The 18,905-nt window shown below is 40.6% G+C and overlaps 1 protein-coding gene across 2 annotated transcripts in view; it reads right to left on the bottom strand.

Moving 5' to 3' along the window:
• Positions 1 to 17,446, bottom strand: part of NDUFA8 (NADH dehydrogenase (ubiquinone) 1 alpha subcomplex, 8, 19kDa) — a 20,254-nt gene extending 2,808 nt beyond the window's left edge. The window contains exons 1-4 of one of the 2 annotated variants that reach the window (XM_006865659.1): positions 17,261 to 17,446; positions 10,912 to 10,918; positions 8,378 to 8,541; positions 2,490 to 2,655 (exon numbers count right to left, since the gene is read on the bottom strand). In XM_006865659.1, the coding sequence (XP_006865721.1) occupies positions 2,490 to 2,655; positions 8,378 to 8,541; positions 10,912 to 10,918; positions 17,261 to 17,304 (381 nt within the window). In that variant the 5' untranslated portion in view covers positions 17,305 to 17,446. Of the gene's footprint in view, positions 1 to 2,489; positions 2,656 to 8,377; positions 8,542 to 10,911; positions 10,919 to 17,253 lie in introns of both variants that reach the window. The other variant, XM_006865660.1, reaches the window with a different exon arrangement.
• Between the last annotated feature and the right edge of the window lie 1,459 nt (positions 17,447 to 18,905).

Raw genomic sequence — 18,905 nt, 5'->3', positions numbered from 1 at the left:
TTAAAAAAAAAAAAGAGTACTTCCAAATGCCTCCATCTGGTATTTTAAGCTCCTTTAAGGAACTCAAGATATCTAACAAATGTAAAAAAATGTTTCTCAAATGTACTTATCAAGTAACAAAAATCATTTAAGGATAAATGATTGTGGCTATAAAAGGTGTAGGTAGACTATTGTTGTTAAGTACTGTCAAGTCAGTTCCAACCCATAGCAGCCCTGGATAGGGTTTCCGAAGAGCAGCTGGTGAACCTGAACCACCGACCTTGCAGTTCAAATGGCTTTGCAGTCTGGTGCATTAACCCACAGCACCACACCAGGATGCACACAAACATTACTGGTAGTTGTCACCACATGATAATAAACTGAAGCTGATCTCTATTTTCTTCCACATATTTTTCTGAATTGTTCACAATAGACAGGTATTACTTTTCTAAACAGAAACAGCAATAAAGCAACTTCCTCTTCTCCACCATCTCCCCACAAGAAAAGGAATAGAGGTACGTACTAAAAATATTTACTAGGTAAACGGTTGTGGACTGTTTATTTATCCTCCAATTTCTCATTTGTAAAATGGAGCTCTTAGAGCCCCACTTGGATGAGAGATGATGGTACACAAAATACCTGATGTCGGTGTTCCATAAATTATTATTAATATTATTGTCAGGATGACATGATTATGGGTGAAAGAAAGCAAATCTGCTTAGGACAATCAGAAACATCAAAGTGGACAAGAAATCTTAAGCTGACACTAGAATAATGAGAGGGAATTCACCAGGGGAATAGAGCAGGAAAAGGCAAGCCAGCGGAAGCATACATGCAAAATGAATGAAGCTACAATACAGGCTTTCTCCACCAGAGTATCACTTTCTAAAGAGTTTAGGTATTGGATTTAAGTATAAAACAAATGATAATCCACTTAAAGAAATAAACTTTTTAAAAAGTTAAAGACAGCAATATTTTTTTTTATTATTCTACAGTTTTGCAGTGCCAAAACAAAGATTCAGAAATAAATATGCCTTAATAATATGACTTCTTAATCTCCTTTAATGAGACAAAAAAAGTAGGTTTTTTTGTTAAATATACAAGCTCCACTACTTTTTAATTTTTAATTTGTTCAGTACAGCAAAAGAAGGTATCTAGAGAAAAGACCATCATTCCAGATATAAAAAGCAAAAACACAAAGTAGAAGGAATTAACATTAATTGTGGACTTTTGTGCCTGACATAGGTTCACAAAGGTATAGTGACTTGATCTTCACAGAAAAATAAGCATGCTCAGCACCTTTTGTAGATGTAATACCACTGAAAAGAGGAATGCAATTTGCACAAGATCTCACAGCAATTAAGTAGTGGGACTCAGATTCCAATCTGTGTTGCTCCCAAACCTGAGATTTCCCCTCCACATCTTGCTACAGTGCTGTCCCCACGGGAATGGAGAGTGATGAGGCACAAGCAGTAGGGATGGGTGAGATCATAACGGGCCTTGTAAGGAGAGGATACTTGATCTTACAAGCAACAGGAATTCCTAAAAGGTTTTTTAAAAAGAAAGTGACATAAGGTTTCTTTTCCACACAGATCATTCCAATGGTGAAAATGTGATCATGTCCTAAATTCTTCAGTTTCAAAGGATGCACTGACTCCTAAAATCCAAACGATCCACTCTCCCCTTCCAGGAGTCCATGTAGTCCATGTTCAGAACTCCTGTCTGAAAGTAAGATAACAGCAGAGCAGAACATCCCAGGAGATGCTTGCTAACCAGTAGGAACTGATGATTCTATGGAGTGAGAGAGGGGTGTGAAGAATAGACATTCAGGTACCTAGCTCTGATGTTTCAATAGACGGTGGTATCACAACTTAGATAAGATACATAAAAGAAAAACTAGGAAAACACACTTTTTAAAAGATGTTATTGTTAGTGTCATCGAGTCAATTCCAACTCATAGTGACATGTGTAGCATTTCCAAGGCTGTAAATCTTTGAGGGAGTAGAAAGCCTCATCTTTCTCCCACAGAGCAGCTGGTGGGCTCGAACTGCCAACCCTGTAGTTCATAGTCCAGTGCCTACCCTATGGAACCATGGTGCTCAATTTTAAACTATAGGCATAAGTCTTTTTAAAATGACATATAGACTTTAGTTATGTTCACAAAAAAAGCTAACAAAAGCCTGGATCTTCTTATATACTCAACAACACAATAACCTCAGCAGCTTTTTCATTGACATTGGCTCTAACCTTCTGTTTATCCTCCTCTACTCATTTCTGTTCTGTAATTAACTCATTAACCAAAACAAATCTATACATGCTACAAGACTGATTTAAGGATTATTTCTATTAAATAAACCCCTTTCTGGATTGTGTATGATCACAATCTGTTTGGTAAATTTGGATTTCTGATATCTTAAATCTACTCCCAGAGACTCTTTTCTCAACTCCTGCCATTATCCAGCCCTTAGTCTGAGTGATACCATTGCAACAAGCTTTTTTTTTTTTTTTACCTTTGACAGTTCTCCTAGGTCAGGGCGCACCCAGCCCAGTTTGTCCAGCACACACTCATCAAACTTTGCCTGCTGTTTGCGACAGTGACGAAATAACTGTAGGCCAGAATAATCAATGCAGGTCCAATATTCTGTAAAAGGCTCCGCACAGTGACGCTTTATCTGCCTGGAGAAGAGGAATAGGTTAGGGTTAGCATATTGCAAAACATTGACAAACAGAAAAACAGGGTGGGGAGAAGTAGGTACAGACCTCAAATAGATTTCTTTGCTTTTTTAATGGGACAGGAATAAATGCTCTTACTTCACTTGTTGTTACAACCCATAATGACCCTGCACAGGGTTTCCGAGGCTGTAAACCTTTACGGGAGCAGAAAGCCTCAACTACCCTGTGGCACAGCTGGTAGTTTTGAACTGCCAACCTTGAGGTTAGCAGCCCAATTCGTAACCACTATGCTACCGAGCAAAGATGTCAGCTTGAGGACTAAGGTGCACCTGACCCAAGCCATGGTGTTTTCAATAACCTCATATGCATGCAAAAGCTGGACAGTGAATATGGAAGACTGTACAAGAATTGATGCTTCTGAGCTATGGTGCTGGAGGAGAATACTGAGGGTGCCATGGGCTGCCAAAAGAACCAATAAATCCGTTTTGGAAGAAGTGCAGCCAGAGTGCTCCTTAGAGGTCAAGATGGCTAAACTTCATCTCTCATAATTTAGACATATTTTCAGGAGGGCCAGGCGCTGGAGAAGGATATCATGTTTGTTAAGGTGGAGGGTCAGAGAAAAAGAGGAAAACCTCCAATGAGATGGACTGGCCAAGTGGCAACAGCAGTGAGGTTGGCCCAGGATCAGGCAGTGTTTCATTCTGCTGTGCATATCGTCGCTATCGGTCAGTTCCAGCTCAATGGCACCTAACAACAATAACAACCCTACCAGAGCACTAGACAACTTAAAAATCAGCGAACAAGAAAAGTTTTCTGAGGAACATAAACCAATTGTTTTACATAGCAAAAACAAATAGGAAAGAAAAGCCAATGTTGTATCGTAAGATGCCTGGACTTCATCAGAGAGAAGCTCCTCACTGGGGCCTATTTATTCTTTTCTTTAAAGATTATCAGGACAGCAAATTCAGAAAAGGAGGACATGGGCATGCTGACAGAAGTCAGGAGTGACAGATGATGTAAAAAAGAGAGAGGATTATAAAAAGTAAATAAATACGCTAACTAAGATGCAGAAGATCCTAGTCATTCAATATATAAGCCAAACTGCTCTACATGCCTCAAAATAGCTTATTCTATTAATGCCTGAACAAAATAAGCAAAGAAACAAACTGCCAAGATTTAATCCTTGTCATCTAAAAAAGTTAAGTTAAATTATATTTGGTATACTATCTTAAGAAAGAGGACAGCAAATAATTCATTTTGTGACCATCAAAAATGATTGGCAAAAGAATAATTTTTATGTAAAATGGATATTCCCTTCTCTTGCCATTCAAGTGTGCTAGTAATCAAACAAATGCATATTGTTGTAAAATAAAAAATCCCATTATTTTGTCTAAGAGCCTTACTAGAGGCGGTGGAAGAAATTCCGAGCAGCCCTTCCTCAATGGAGCAACCATATGGAGGGCTTCTTGCAGCGTTCCAGGAAGCCCGCAGCACCGTCCGCACAGCAATTGTTCCTGGACTGTCTGAAGAAGGAAGGAGCCCTGAGATGGTCTAAGGAAGCCAAGTCATTCACTTCATAGAGGAAAACAGTGAGGAGTGACAGAGTACGAGAAGTGGCCAAAGCCTCATTCAAAACTTTCAACCTCTCTCTTTTTCTGTCTGTCTCACCACATCAACATAACCTTTTCTTTCTCTAAAAGGCTCAAAAGAGTACATATTGCATAGTGAAGAAGGAAGAAAAGACAAAAAGAGTACATATTGCATAGTGAAGAAGGAACTTACTGTTGTTAAGTGCTGTCCAGCAGGTGTCAACTCATAGCAAACCTGTATATGCTGGTTTCCAAGCAGCAGCAAACAGCAGATCTTTTGGTTAGCAGCCCAGTACTTATCCTACAGAGTCACACCAAGAACCTTCTAGACACTTTTGTTGTTGTTGTTAAGTGCTGTCAACTCATAATGACCTGAGGAGTAGGTACTGGGGTTTGAACTGTCAATCCTGCGATTAGCAGTCCAGTGCTTATACTACAGCATCACATCAGGACTCCCTAAACACTTTGTTGTTGTTGTTAAGTGCCGCATTTAGAGCTTGTGAAGGCCATTTAAGGTACAACATTTAAGGAGTCCTGCTGTGGCGCTGTGAGATACCACACTCGACTACAAGGTTAGTTTGAACAGCAAGGTTGACAGTTCAAAATTACCTAACTCACCAGCCGCTTCTCAGTAACCCAACTTAACAGCAACATTGGGTCTCTTTTCCTTGGAGCAAAGAAGTGTGAAGAAATTCAAAGGCACAAGGGAACAATTAGTCCAAAGGGCTACTGGACCACCAAGACTGAGGGCAGAATTAGATAGTATCCCCGCTACCATTGCTAACTGCTCTGAAATGGATCACAACAGGTGGTCCTGGGTAGAGTGAGAGACAACTGTGGAATAAGACTCAGAATCTTAAGATCAGGCTTACTGGTCTGAACAGACTAGTGGAACCCCTAAGACTATAGCCCTTAGACACCCTTTAAAACTGGAACTGAATGCAATCCTATGGCTCAACTTTCAGCCAAAGATAGAAAGGCCTGTATGGTGAACACCAGGAAGGTATGTATGCATTCCTTAGAACAATCAACCATATGAGATCAAAAGGCAGCAATTATCCAGGGATAAAGCTCAGAAGGCAGGAAAGAATAAGAGAGAAGGGAAATGCTTACTGGTTCCAAATGGAATGGAACTAGGAAGCACAGGGAGGAAGTGGAGAGAGTGCTGGAACATTGTAAGAATCACAATAAATATGAATTAAAGTGTGTATGAATTGTTAAACAAATTTGCTCTGTAAACTTTCACCCAAATCAGAATAAAAAGGTTGTGTGTTTTTCAAGTTGCATTTTGATTTGTCATTTCAAATGATAATTCTTGAAAATGGGAAGTCAATATGGATAAAACTGAGTTAAACATTATAGTTAGGGCAATTTGTACTCTCATGTTAACCTAAAATAAAATAAGACATCTGCTTCAGAAACACACACACAATTGGGGGGGGAGGGGCTAAGAGTTATTACATAATAAAAAAAAAAAAATCTGCTTTCCATTCCTGTCCTCCATCTACTCAGTTCCCTTTCTAGGAGCAGCAATGTCACCAGTTCTTTGTATGCCCTTCCAGGCATTCTACACACCATCTTACCCGTAGAAAGGAGTGGGAGGAGAGAAACACCAGGAAGGAAGAAGGAAGAGCAAAGTCTTATGGAGCTTTTGTGAATTATCTCTCTAACCTCAATGACCTGGATTTCCATCGTACACAAACCTGCACCCAGCTGACCTCTACCTGAGAGTCATTCTGGTGGTGAGCTAATATTTCCAATATGCTGCAGCATAAACAGGCCTGCAAATCACTACTCCAGTATTAAGGTCCTTGTTCTGGACCCTGCTACTCCAGCACCCAGACCCACAGACAATTACGTACTAACATCTGCACCAACAGCTTCAGCAGTGCGAACTTCCTCTCATGGAGACAGCTAGGTACCTTAGGAGTTTGTCATATCTCAATATTTCCCATTTAAATGTCCTGGTGTGGTGCTGTGGGTTAATGTACTAGACTGCAAATTCGGCAGTTAAGCTCACCAGCTGCTCCTTGGAAACCCTATACAGCATTGCTATGGGTCAGAGTCGACTCGACAGCACTTAACAACAACAAACCCTGGGGTCCAACAGGAAAGAGCTTTGCTTAGAAAAGAAATTAAAAATAAATAAATAAATAAACCTTACTAACAATCAAATCGATATATATTCAAGCTAGACTAGATCCTATTTTGTACAAGTCAGGTATTTAAGCAACATGCAAAACTGATGAGGCTATGATATCAGGATGCAGTGCAGAGGACAGCAAGAACTGACCCAACTCTTTTTTTTTTTTAAAAGACAACCGAGTTCAAGAATCCTAAGTAAAACTTCAAAAGCTTTTCATAGAATAATTTCACTGCTGGAAATGTATGCCAAGGAATTAATCAAAAGGTGAAAACAGCTACACACAAAGGTAATCACTGCAGATGTATCTAAAACAGTACAAAACTGATCAGGTACATTATGTTATCCACTGGTAGACTATTACATAGCTGTGAAAATGAGAAAGACTATATACCAACAGTGTCCCCAGCAGTGTCAAATACAAGATGAATTTTACAATGTACACACTCTCTGACTGTAGCATAAAGATACCTTTGTGTATAGACAACAGCAGAAGCAAGAAAAAAGGGAAAACATCTCTGTGCTAAGCAATCTGATTTTCCGCCGGTGGGTTTGGCCTACCCAGCCATCACAACAATGCCTTGTTGTTGTTATGTGCCATGGAGTCGGTTCCGACTCATAGTGACCCTGTACAGAGTTTCCGAGGCTGTAAATCTTTACAGGAGCAGAAAGCTTCATATTTCTCCCGCAGAGCAGCTGGTTTCCTTTGGGGAAGAACTCCTTCTATCTCTTAGCAATGTGATTTGAAACTAACTCTACCTCAGGCCCGTCCAGCCAGACCCTTCGAGAATTTGAAACACAGCTGCTTAAAAAAAAGATAAGCATATGAAGTCAAGCAGCCAGGCAAATCAGACTCAGTCCTGGGAAGTCCGCAGGCACTCTGTGTCTAGGTTTGCTAACTTAGTGGTGCTTCTGCTACATTAAAGTCAGAGTGTCTTTGAAAATGAGATCAAGAAAGAAAAGCAGCACTAAGAGCTTAAGTGGAGAGTTGTTGCTGTTGTTGTTGTTGTTATATGCTGTGGAGTCAGTTCTGACTCATAGTGACCCTGTATAGGGTTTCAGAGGCTATAAATCTTTACGGTAGCAAAAAGCCTCCTCTTTCTCCCTCGGAACAGCTGGTAGTTTCAAACCGCCAACCTTGAGATTAGCAGCCTGATTCGTAACCACTACGCTACCAAAGTTAAGTGAAGAGTAGGAGAGACAAAAAGACACCAAGTAGTTGTGAAATTATTTAAGCCCTTGGATCCAGTACTGCCTGATGACACTTCTATTTCTGGACTTTATAGTCACATGAGTCAACTCCCTTTGAGTTGAGTTTCTGACCCTTCTTAATACAGTTTCAACAGATATTTCTATAATTATATAATTTAGGTTAAGTTTTCCACTTAAAAGTAATCAAGCACAATGGTGGTGTGCCATGGAGTTGGTTCTGGCTCATAGCGACCCTGTGTAAAGTTTTTGAGGCTTTAATCTTTAGGGGAGCAGAAAGCCTCATCTTTCTCCCATAGAACCACTGGTAGTTTCGAACTAGCTGACCTTGAGGTTATCAATCCACTTCATAACCACTATGCTTCCACAGCTCCTTAATCAAGCACAGTGGCTTAGCCAAAAACTTGACTTTGAGCACCATTTTCTTTCCATCATAATTGTGTGTTCTGTAGCAACAATAATGGTAACAATCTAGTAATGCATCTAGTAAATTCCTGCTAACACACTGTGATTCTCAATTTTTTTCACAGCTATAATATGTTAGGTATTACTTTACACATTTGAAAATTGAGATTCACGTGATAAAACAACTTGCCAATTAACCAAATAAATAAACCCAAATGAACTACATTGCTTATTGAATACTTACATTGGTCTATCAGATTTCAAAATCTACGTACTTCTTACTAAATTTTTCTTTCCATTTAATAATCAGCTGAATGTTCATAGATATGTACACCTTGATGTTTCAAGCACACAGGCATTAATGTCAAAAGATTTTTACCTAAAGAAGTCCAAAGCACACTTGTTGACAAGCTTGCCTTCCTCTAAACACCGCCTTGGATCTTTCTCCTCCCAGCGGCAGAGCATGAACTCCTTGTTGGCCTTGTCGCACTGAGCACCATAGTGGTGAGCTGCAGCTTTAAGGACAGCAGAACTGACTTTCACCTGGAAAGGAACAAATGGAGAAAGACCACAGACCAGGTGAACCAGAATATCACTTTCCCAACTTGACTTCCTACTGATCAAAACAGAGGGAACACAAAGGTAGTATTGTTCTGACTTTACCAAGAACACTTAAGACAGGGGGGCTCCCATAATAATCCTGATGATCTACAGTATTTACAGATCACAAAGCTCTTTCACATACAGCATCCTCTTCATCTGCAAAGAAGCTCATCAAACTGATACTCAAAACAATGCAAAACAAACAGTTGTTATTGAATCGATTCTAACTCATGTCAATTCTATGTCTGTCAAAGAAGAACAGTACTTCACAGGGATTTCAATGACTAAATTTTAAAAAGTAGATCGCCAGGCCTTTCTTCCAAGACACCTCTGGGGGGCCTCTAACCAACTTTTCGGTTAGCAGCTGAACACAGTAACTGTTTGTACCACCCAGTGACTCCAAATTAATACTACTATCCCAACTGTAGAGGTGAGGAGATGGAAGTCCTAATGGAATCCTTAGATCCTTATGATATGAGTGGATCCCAGAAAGGAAACAGAAGTTTCTGTGATATAGGGGACGGAATCAGCTCTGAGAGCTTTCATCTGTCTCCTCTGCAGGAATTAAAAACAACAATATAAGAATATATATAAAGTCCTTAGACTAGAGGGATCAGCAAAAGCACTGTGTCCAGCAATTTATTACTAACTGTTAAGTATTAAAAGGTGTCAATTTAAAAAAATTATGTTGCTGTTGAGCTGGCTGACTCATGGAGACCCCAGGTGTAACAGAGTGAAACAATGCCTGGCCCTCTGCCATCCTCACAATCTTTGGTATGGCTGAGACCACACCAAGGATTATACAACAACCGCATCACTCTATGGAGGGTTTTCTTTGTTTCCACTGACCTCCACCTTGCCCAACATGCCATCCTTTCTAGTGACTGCTCCATAACCTGGAACATACCCAAGGACATCCACCCCTATAACTATACCAGTCTCCTGCACTTGCATTCCAATACACTTGCTTGGATTGTATTACTAATTACAGCTAGCTCACAGGGCACTGCACATAGTCTGAGTCCTATCTAGTATCTGCTGCAGCAAGGGTCCTAAGGGGCTCTTTTCTCCACTACCTATTCCTATGCCAGTCGTATGTTTTAATTACTGTGGCTTTAACAGAACACTTTAGTTAAGACATTCTCATTATTCTTCCTTTCTAAAATCACCTGGGCTAGTCTTCCAAATGAACAGATACACTGGAATGGTTCTGAATTTAATTATACATTAAATGAAGGGGGAATGGACATTTTTATCATTTCAAATCTCTGCTTAGATTTTGTCTTTCCCTAATCATCTTATATTAAGAAAGCAGCAGTGGTCACTCTAGTCCACTATACCAGTTTGTTTTTTTCATGGTACTTATCACAATATAAGTATCTTCTATGTCTTTCACTTACTGCTTCATTGCCTTCTCCAAGAGAGCAGGAAGTTTTATTTACAACAGAGACCTATACTAGGCATTTCTGATACTATTGAAGCAGGATACTTTTTCTATTAAATTTTCCATTTGGTTACTGTTTGCACAAGTTGTATATTCTCTCATGTTATCTTACTAAAGCCCTGTCAATTCTGATACAAAATTCAGTATTCACTAAAAAACTGTACAAACAGTAACTGTTTCTTTTCCTTTCTGATTTTTATATCTTCTCTTTTCCTATCCTATTGCTCTGACCAAAACCTCCAGGGCAAACACAGATTAACAGCAATTACAGTATGCATCCATGTCTTGTTCTAAACTTTAAAGCACTGTTAGGTATGTTATCTTCTGGTGGTATCTAAGACATAGTCTTAACCTTGTTAAAGAAGTTTCTTTCTAATCCTAATTGGTTTTGTTAAAACTACCAAGAAAGACTGAAGTTTTCAGAATTATTTTTCATTAATCTATAAATGCAACAGACTATTAACAGAGTTTCCAAAGCTGACCTATTACATTTCTAAAGCAAAGTTTAAATCTGTCATAGTGATTATGCTTTACTTAATACACTAATGGATACGATTCACATTTATTAATAATTTTTACATTTATAAGAGAAAAGTCTACAAAATCTATTTCTGAGCTCTTTATCCAGCTTAGTAAAACAGAAGGCAAGGAAAGATGAAGTAATTGATTCACACACTATCCAAACCAAACTCACTGACATCAAGCGGATTCCAACTCATAGCAACTCCGCATGGGGTTTCCAAGGTTGTAAATCTTTACAGGAGCAGAAAGTCTCATATGGTGGATTTGAACTGCTGACCTATAGGATAGAGTAGAACTGCTCCCTAGGGTTTCGGATACTGTAACTCTTTACGGGAGCAGACAACCTCATCTCTCTTCTGCAGAGCAGCTGCTGGGTTTAAACCACTGACTTTGCAGTTAGTAGCTGCCCAACTGTGCTGTCAGGGCTCCTTTCCTAGTGCATCACATGTTGTTGTTGTTAAGTGACATCAAGTTCAGCAGCTGGTGGGCTTGAACCATTGACTCTGTGATGCAGTCCAGTGCTTATCCTATAACGCCATACCAGGAGTCCTATACCTAGTATACAGTACATCATAAATACTAACTTATTCTTACTCAATTTATCCTACAATTTTCTAGTAGTCAGAAGCCTTAAACTTCTGACTACTTTTCCCACAGGGGATATGCCACAACTTAAATTTCGATGAATTCCAAACTGTATTCAATTTGCCCTCAAAACTGCTCTCCTCTAACTTCCCCCATTGTACGGACAAATCTGACACTGACTCCTCTCCCTTTCCTGCTGCCAATATCTCACCCATTGCTAAAGTTGATCGCTCTAGATATAGTCATCTTTCCTCTCTGGAAGTACAGTCATCAATTATGTTGGGGTCATTGATCTCGTCCTCAATTACTCAACAGTTTCATTGTGCTTCTTTTCCTTCTTCATTCCATTCTTCAGAGCTGCTAGACGATCTTCTAAAATACAATAACTATTTTACACTGCTATTAAAATAAATCGCAACAAAACCCTCAAAAGAGTCCGGCTTAAAAATAAACTTTTTACTTGGTATTCAACATTTTCTGGGTGCAAGCTTTCCAGCCTTCTTACCCAAACACTTCAAATGGGACTATTTGCTGTTCTTTGAAAACACTGAACTGTTATTTTGGTCCCTGCAGTTTCACAGATCCTTACTTTTGCTCAGATCGTACCCTCCACTTAGAAAACTCTCCTCTCCATCTCTGTCCATAAATGTCATTCTTCAAATGCCATTTAGTCAAATCTTACATTATGCACAGATGTGCTTTCTCTGTTCCCTTTATCACCTCATCTTAAAACTAAAACATCTATCTCTGTAAAGGTTTAAATTAGCTAATCAAAGTGGCCACCACTTTGTTGTTGTACTGGGATGTCTTGTGTGCTGTTGTGAATCTGAAAGTTATGCCACCAGCATTTTAAATATCAGCAAGTCACTCAAGGAGGACAGGTTTCAACTGAGCTTCCAGACTAAAACAGACTGGGAAGAAGGAAAGGCAAACCACTTCTGAAAGGTTAGCCTCCAAAAAGCCTTATGAACAACATTGGGACATTATCTGATATGGTGATGATGGAAGACGAGCCTTTCAGGTTGGAGGGAATTCAAAAATACAACTGTGGAAGACCTGACTCTCAAAGTAGAATTGACCTTCATGATGTGGATGGAACAAAGCTTTCAGGACCTCCATTTGCTGATGGGGCAAAACTCAAAAATTAAAAAAAAAAACAAAAACAAAAAAACAGCTGCAAACATCCATAAATAATTAGAATGTGGAATGTAATGTACGAAGTATGAATCAACGAAAAGTGGAAGTCATCAAAAAAGAAACAAAACACACAAAGACCTAAATTCTAGATATTAGTGAACTGAAATGGACTGGTATTAGCCATTTTGAATCAAACAATCATGTGGTTACTATGCCAGGAGTGACAAACTAAAGAGGAATGGAGTCGTATTTTTCGTCAAAAACAGCATTTCAAGATCAACATAGGATAATATCCATATGCCTATAAGGAAGACTAATTAATATCACTATTATTCAAATTTATGCATCAACCATTAAAGCCAGTGGTGATGAAATTGAAGAATTCTACCATCTTTAGTCTAAAATTGATTTTAAAAATGCAATCAAGATAATTACTGGTGATTGGAATGTATTAGCGAAAAACTATTCTCCAGGAATTGACAGGAAAAACTGAAGCTATTAGTGAAAACAAGCCTCCAGGAATTGGCAGAATACAAATTGAAATGTTTCAACACTCACTCATCTATGCCAAGAAATCTGGAAGACAACTACCTGGCCAGCGGATTCAAAGAGATCAATCTTTGTGTCCATTCCAAAGAATGGACCCAACAGACTGCAGAAATCATCAAACAATATCATTCATATCACATGCAAGTAAAATTCTGCTCAAGAGAATTTAAAAACAACTGTAGCAGTACATTGACATGGACTTACTAGAAATGCCAATCAGATACAGAAGAGGATGTGGAACAAGGGATATCACTACTGACACCAGATGGATATTGGCTGAAAGCAGAGAATGCCAGAAAAATGTTCACATGTACTTTATTGACTACGTAAAGGCATTCTATTGTGTGGATCATAACAAGCTATGGATAGCACTGTGAAGAATGGGAATCTGAGAAGACTTAATTGTGCTCATAAGGAACCTGTACATCGACCAAAAGGTAGTCTTGGAACAAGGGAACACCTAATGGTTTAAAATCAGGAAAGGTGTGTGCCAGGATTGTATCCTTTCACCATACTTATTTAATATGTATGCTGAGCAAATAATCTGAGAAGCTTGCTGGAAGTAAAAAGGATTTAAAATACCAATGAAGATCAAACACTACAACCTTCATTGTGGGTTGCACCTCAATGTAAAGAAAAGAAAAATCCTCACCACTGGACAAATAAATACCATCCATATAAATGGAGAAAAGATTGAAGTTGTCAAAGGCTTCATTTTGTTTGGATCCATAATCAACACTCATGGAAGCAGTAGTCAAGAAATCAAAGGACATATTGCATTAGGCAAATGTGCTGCACAAGACCTCTATAAAAGGTTAAGGAGCAAAGATATCACTCTGAGGACTAAGGTGTGTGCACCTTTGTATTTTCAACAGCTTCATATGCGTGTGAAAGTTGGACAGTGAAAAAGGTAAGACCACAGAAGCATAGATACATTTGAGTCAGAGTGTTAAGAGAAAAATACTGAAAGTACCATGGACTGCCAGAAGAACAAATCTGTGTTGGAAGAAGTACAGCCAGAATGCTCCTTAGAAGAGACTTTGTATCTTCTTGTCAGGAATGATCACCATACTTTGTAAAGTGGAGAGTCAGTTAAAAAGAGATGGGCTGACACAGTTACTGAAACAATGGGCTTAAACTTAACAATTATACAGATGCAGCAGGACTGGACACTGTTTCATTCTGTTGTATGTAGGGTCACTATGAGTCGAAACCAACTTGATGGTACCTAACAACAACAAAATGAAGGTGATAAACATAGCAATCAGGTCTTGAATTTAGATCCAACTTTAGATAGTACTCTTAAACCATGTCTGTCCCTCTTTCACAACACTTATTCATACTGAGTCTTGTATTTTATTTCTTTTTATATAATTATCTGTTTCTCAATTCACCTGTGTGAGTGGTCCTATAGGCAAATTTATACCCAATAGAGAATAGTTGCATGAAGATGAACCTTAGCTGTTTGGACCAAATAAAGTGTGTTTCAACAAGGACGGCTTTAAGGTTAACCCAGCTTCATGGTAGGATGGGAAATAAAAGAATGACAGTCCACAGCAGCACTGACCCCCTTCAGCCTCTCAGTAAATGTCATTTTATTAAAGTTCTTGAATTCAGCTAATAATTTCTTCATCTCAGGAAAATACTAGTTGCTATGGTAGTGTATTTCTTCATTTCAAATACCTTCTTTAGACAGCATAAGGGACGACTATACACATGGACCTCGCCAGATGGAATACATAGAAATCAAATTGACTACATCTGCGGAAAGAGACAATGTAAAAGCTCCATATCATCAGTGAAAACAAGGCCGGGGGCAGATTGTGGAACAGACCATCAATTACTCATATGCAAATTCAAACTGAAGCTTAAGGAAATGAAAACAAGTCCACGAGAGCCAAAATATGACTTTGAATATATCCCACCTGAATTTAGAGATCATCTGAAGAACAAATTTGATATATTAAACACTAAAGACTGAAGACCAGAAGAGTTGTGGGATGACATCAAGAACATCATACATGAAGAAAGCAAAAAGTCAGTGAGAAGACAAGAAAGAAGGAAAAGGTCAAAATGGATGTCAGAAGAGACACTGAAATTTGTTCTCCAGTGTAGAGATGCTAAAGCAAATGGAACAAATGAGGGAGCTGCAAGGAGCTCTGGTAGCGTAGAGGTTACGAATCGGGCTGGGAACCGCAAGGTCAGCAGTTCGAAACTACCAGCTGTTCCACCGAAGAAAGATGAGGGTCTCTGCTCCGGTAAAGACTTACAGCCTTGGAATCCCTATGCAGGATTGCTGTGAGTCTGAACCAACTCCACAGCAAGTAACCAATCAACCATTCCCAAAGTGATTAAGAAGATTAAATGAGGTAATGTATATAAAACTTACTGCCATCTGGTAAATGATTTCTGGCACATAATCTTTAGTCTTGTCCTCCCTTTTCCTCAGTGCAGAGCTGCCATGAGACTCCTCACCTTTAACACCTGCCACCTCTCACTCACAGGGCAGAGTTCAAACTGCCCAGTCTGGTCTTGAAGACATTACTTTCCAGCCCTCAGACCAAGGTAGCCCTCTAGGCTCAGAGCCTTATGCTTTATCTACATCAACAGGAGGGTCACATCAAACAGCAGTTGGCTCCATAAATAAACAAGTTCTGTTCAGCTTTTTCACTCTTTTGGGCTTTTGCCTACACTATAGTAGTTGTTTATGAACTTCTGGTGTGGCCCTGTAGGATAGGTACAGGACTTCAAGGTCGGTTTGAACCACAAGGTCAGTGGTTCAAACTCACCAGTCCCTCTTGGAAACCCTATACTGGGTCGCTCTGAGTTGGAACCGACTGAACAACACTTAACAACAACAACAATAGTAGTTCATGACTCCTGGTATGGCACTGTGGGATAAGCAATGGACTGCAAACCACAAGATCAGCAGTTCAAATACACCAGTCGCTCCTCAGAAACCCTACACAGGGTTGCTACAAGTCAAAACTGACTCAACAGCACTTAACAAAAAAATAGTAGTTTAGGAGTCCCGGTGTGGCACTATAGGATAAAGCACTGGACCTCAAGACTGGTTGGAACCACAAGGTCAGCAATTCATATTCATCAGGGTCACTATGAGTCAGAACCAACTCGATGGCACTAAACAACAACATAGTAGTTTAAAGGGGTCCTGGTGTTGTGCTGTAAGCAAAGCACAGGACTGCTAACTGCAAGGAAGGCAAATCAAACCTACCAGCCACTTCTTGGAAACCCTACACTGGGTCACTATGAATTGGGACCAACATGACAGCACACACCAACAACAAAATAATAGTTCAAAGGAGCCGCAGTGATGCAGTAGTTACGCATGCACTCCAGTGCTAACCAAAAGTTCAGTGGTTCAAACTCAACAACTGATGGAGGGAGAAAACTGTCGCTGTCTGCTTCCTTAAAAAGTATAGCTTTGGAAACCCTTTGGGGCAGTTCTAGTCTGTCCTTTTGGGTCACTATGAGTCGGAATGAACTCAATGGCACAGTGGTTTAAAAGTACAGGTTTTAAATCAAGCTGAGTTCCCCCAGTTGCAGCTCTACCACTTACTAGCTATGTGACCTTGAGCCAATCCGTTTCTACTGTCAGGTCTGTTTCTTTAACCATGATATGCAGCGATCCATCTTATTTCCTAGAGTTGCTGTGAAGATTTAATGAATTCATACATGGAACGACATTCACATCCTGCTTGGCATCTAGTAAAGATTTGAAAATGTTGTTTATAATTATACTACCTTTACTTCGCTTAGAGTACACTACACAGCACAGTACTGTGATTGCCTCTTTCTGTGTATTATTAGATCATAAAGCCTATGAGAGTAGGGGCTATGCCTCTCATTTCCACTGCATGTGCACATTGAACTACCTAGAAGCTAGAAGTAGGAGCCAGGCAGTACACGGGGAGCAAACACATGGGGAGTATGTAAACGGGAGGTAAGGGCCTCATTTGTTCACTAAATATCCCAAGGCTAATGGCAAATGCAATTCCGAGCACCACCTCTTTATGTGCAGCTCCCTCGCTCCACTCCCATGCACTCAGAGCCTAGGTTACCGCACCAACGACAATTCTTTGGGTGACTGTCTCAGGGGCTGTAAAGCGCTTGGCTGGAGGTAAAAGCACTGTTATTCACGGAAAGAGACAGGTCGCAAGGTCGGTAGTGGGAGTTCTACAACCACGGCTGGATGGAAATCGGGGAGTCGGGTGGGGGGAGGGTTGGCAGGGATTCCCGGAACTGTGGAGGGGATCTCTACCAGTATATGTGTAGGGGGGTCAAAGGTTTGGAAATGCGGGACGCAAGGTCGGCTGAGGCAATGCAAAGCTGGGCCCTGGCCCGGAAGACCGCAGCCTACTGTCCTGCTTGCCTGTTTACCTGACGAGCCTCACCTCCTGCACTTTCAGCTCCTCCAGAGTGGGCAGCTCCACTATTCCCGGCATGATGGCTGTAACCCGGACCCAGACGAGGTACCCTCACTAACCTCGTCCCGGTCTCCTTGAACTCCCCTTACCAGCGGCCGTGAGGGCCAAGCAGCGACTACGCATGCGTCTGGGGCACGCAGGCGCAGTGCTCAACCCAACCACTGGTGACAGAGCGTGCGCAATACCATGAAAGTCGGCGTACTCTAGTAGGAGGGGCTTTAAGTAGGCTCCACCCATTCTTTCTGGTTGTCATAGTGAAGACGAGTACACTAAGACTGAGGTTCCCAACCCGCGAAGGCTAGAAGCAGGAGCTATGCAGTACACCGGGAGCAAATATATCGGGGAATATGTAGACGGGAGGTAAGGGCCTCATTTGATTCACTAAATATCTTAAACATGTGTGACTGGGAAAAGACGGTCCTCTTACTGCCTCTACAAAAGACGTTGTACTTTTACAAACTTTGTCCCTTTTAACCTTCAAGACTACTCTTTCAGGTAGCATTATTTATTCCCATTTTATAGTTGAGGAAAAAGAAGCTCTGGTAGTGTAGCGGTTACCAATCGGTCTGCTAATCTCACAGTCAGCAGTTCGAAACTACCAGCTGTTCCACGGGAGAAAGATGCGGATTTCTGCTGTAGCGTAGTGGTTACGAATCGGGCTGTGAGCCACAGGGTCAGCAGTTCGAAACTACCAGCGGTTCCGCGGGAGAAAAATGAGGCGTTCTGCTCTCGTAAAGATGTACAGCCTCGGAAACTGTGTACAGGGTCACTGTGAGTTGGAATCGACTCCACAGCACATAACAACAACAACATAGCTGAGGAAAATTAGGCCCAGAAAAGTGAAGTAAATTGCTCAAAAACAGAGCTGAGATTTATTTAATCCCATATCTGTGTGTTTGCTGTCTCAGGATGTGGGAATAAGAATATAAAAATAGTGAAGATCCTTGTTCTCATGGAGCATATACTATGTTGTTGTTAGGTGCCATCGAGTAGACACCAACTCAGAGCGACCTTGTGCACAGCAGATGGAAACAGTGCTGGATCCCAGGCCAACCTCACTACTGCTGCCAGGCTTGAGTCCATCGATGCTGCCACTTGGTCAGTCCACCTCGTTGGGGGGTCTTCCGCTTTTTCTCGGTCCCTCCACCTTGCCAAACATGATATCCTTCTCCAGTGACTGGTCCCTCCTGACAATATGTCCGAAGTATGAGAGACGAAGTTTGGCTATCCTGGCCTCCAAGGAGCACTCTGGCTGCATTTCTTCCAAAACGGATCTATTGGTTCTTTTGGCAGTCCATGGTACTTTCGATATTCTCCTCCAATACCATAACTCAAAAGCATCAATTCTTCTATGGTCTTCCTTGTTCACTGAGGTGTATTACCAATAAACAATGAACAAATGAGAATATAACCTCAGACAGTGGTTAAGAGTAATGAAGACAAATGAGACATGAAAAGGGAGGAGGAAGCTGCAGCTAATTTGAACCCATTATACTCTTGACTGAAAGCAGAGAATACCAGAAGGATGTTTACCTGTGCTTTATTGACTACACGAAGGCTTTTGATTGTGTGGATCATGACAAGCTATGGACAACATTGAGAAGTATGAGTATTCCAGA

This window comes from Chrysochloris asiatica, unplaced genomic scaffold (genome assembly GCF_000296735.1).
Source record: "Chrysochloris asiatica unplaced genomic scaffold, ChrAsi1.0 scaffold00081, whole genome shotgun sequence".
NCBI lineage: Eukaryota > Metazoa > Chordata > Mammalia > Afrosoricida > Chrysochloridae > Chrysochloris > Chrysochloris asiatica.
Note: the sequence above shows the minus strand (reverse complement) of the source record. Positions and strands in the feature narration are given on the sequence as shown.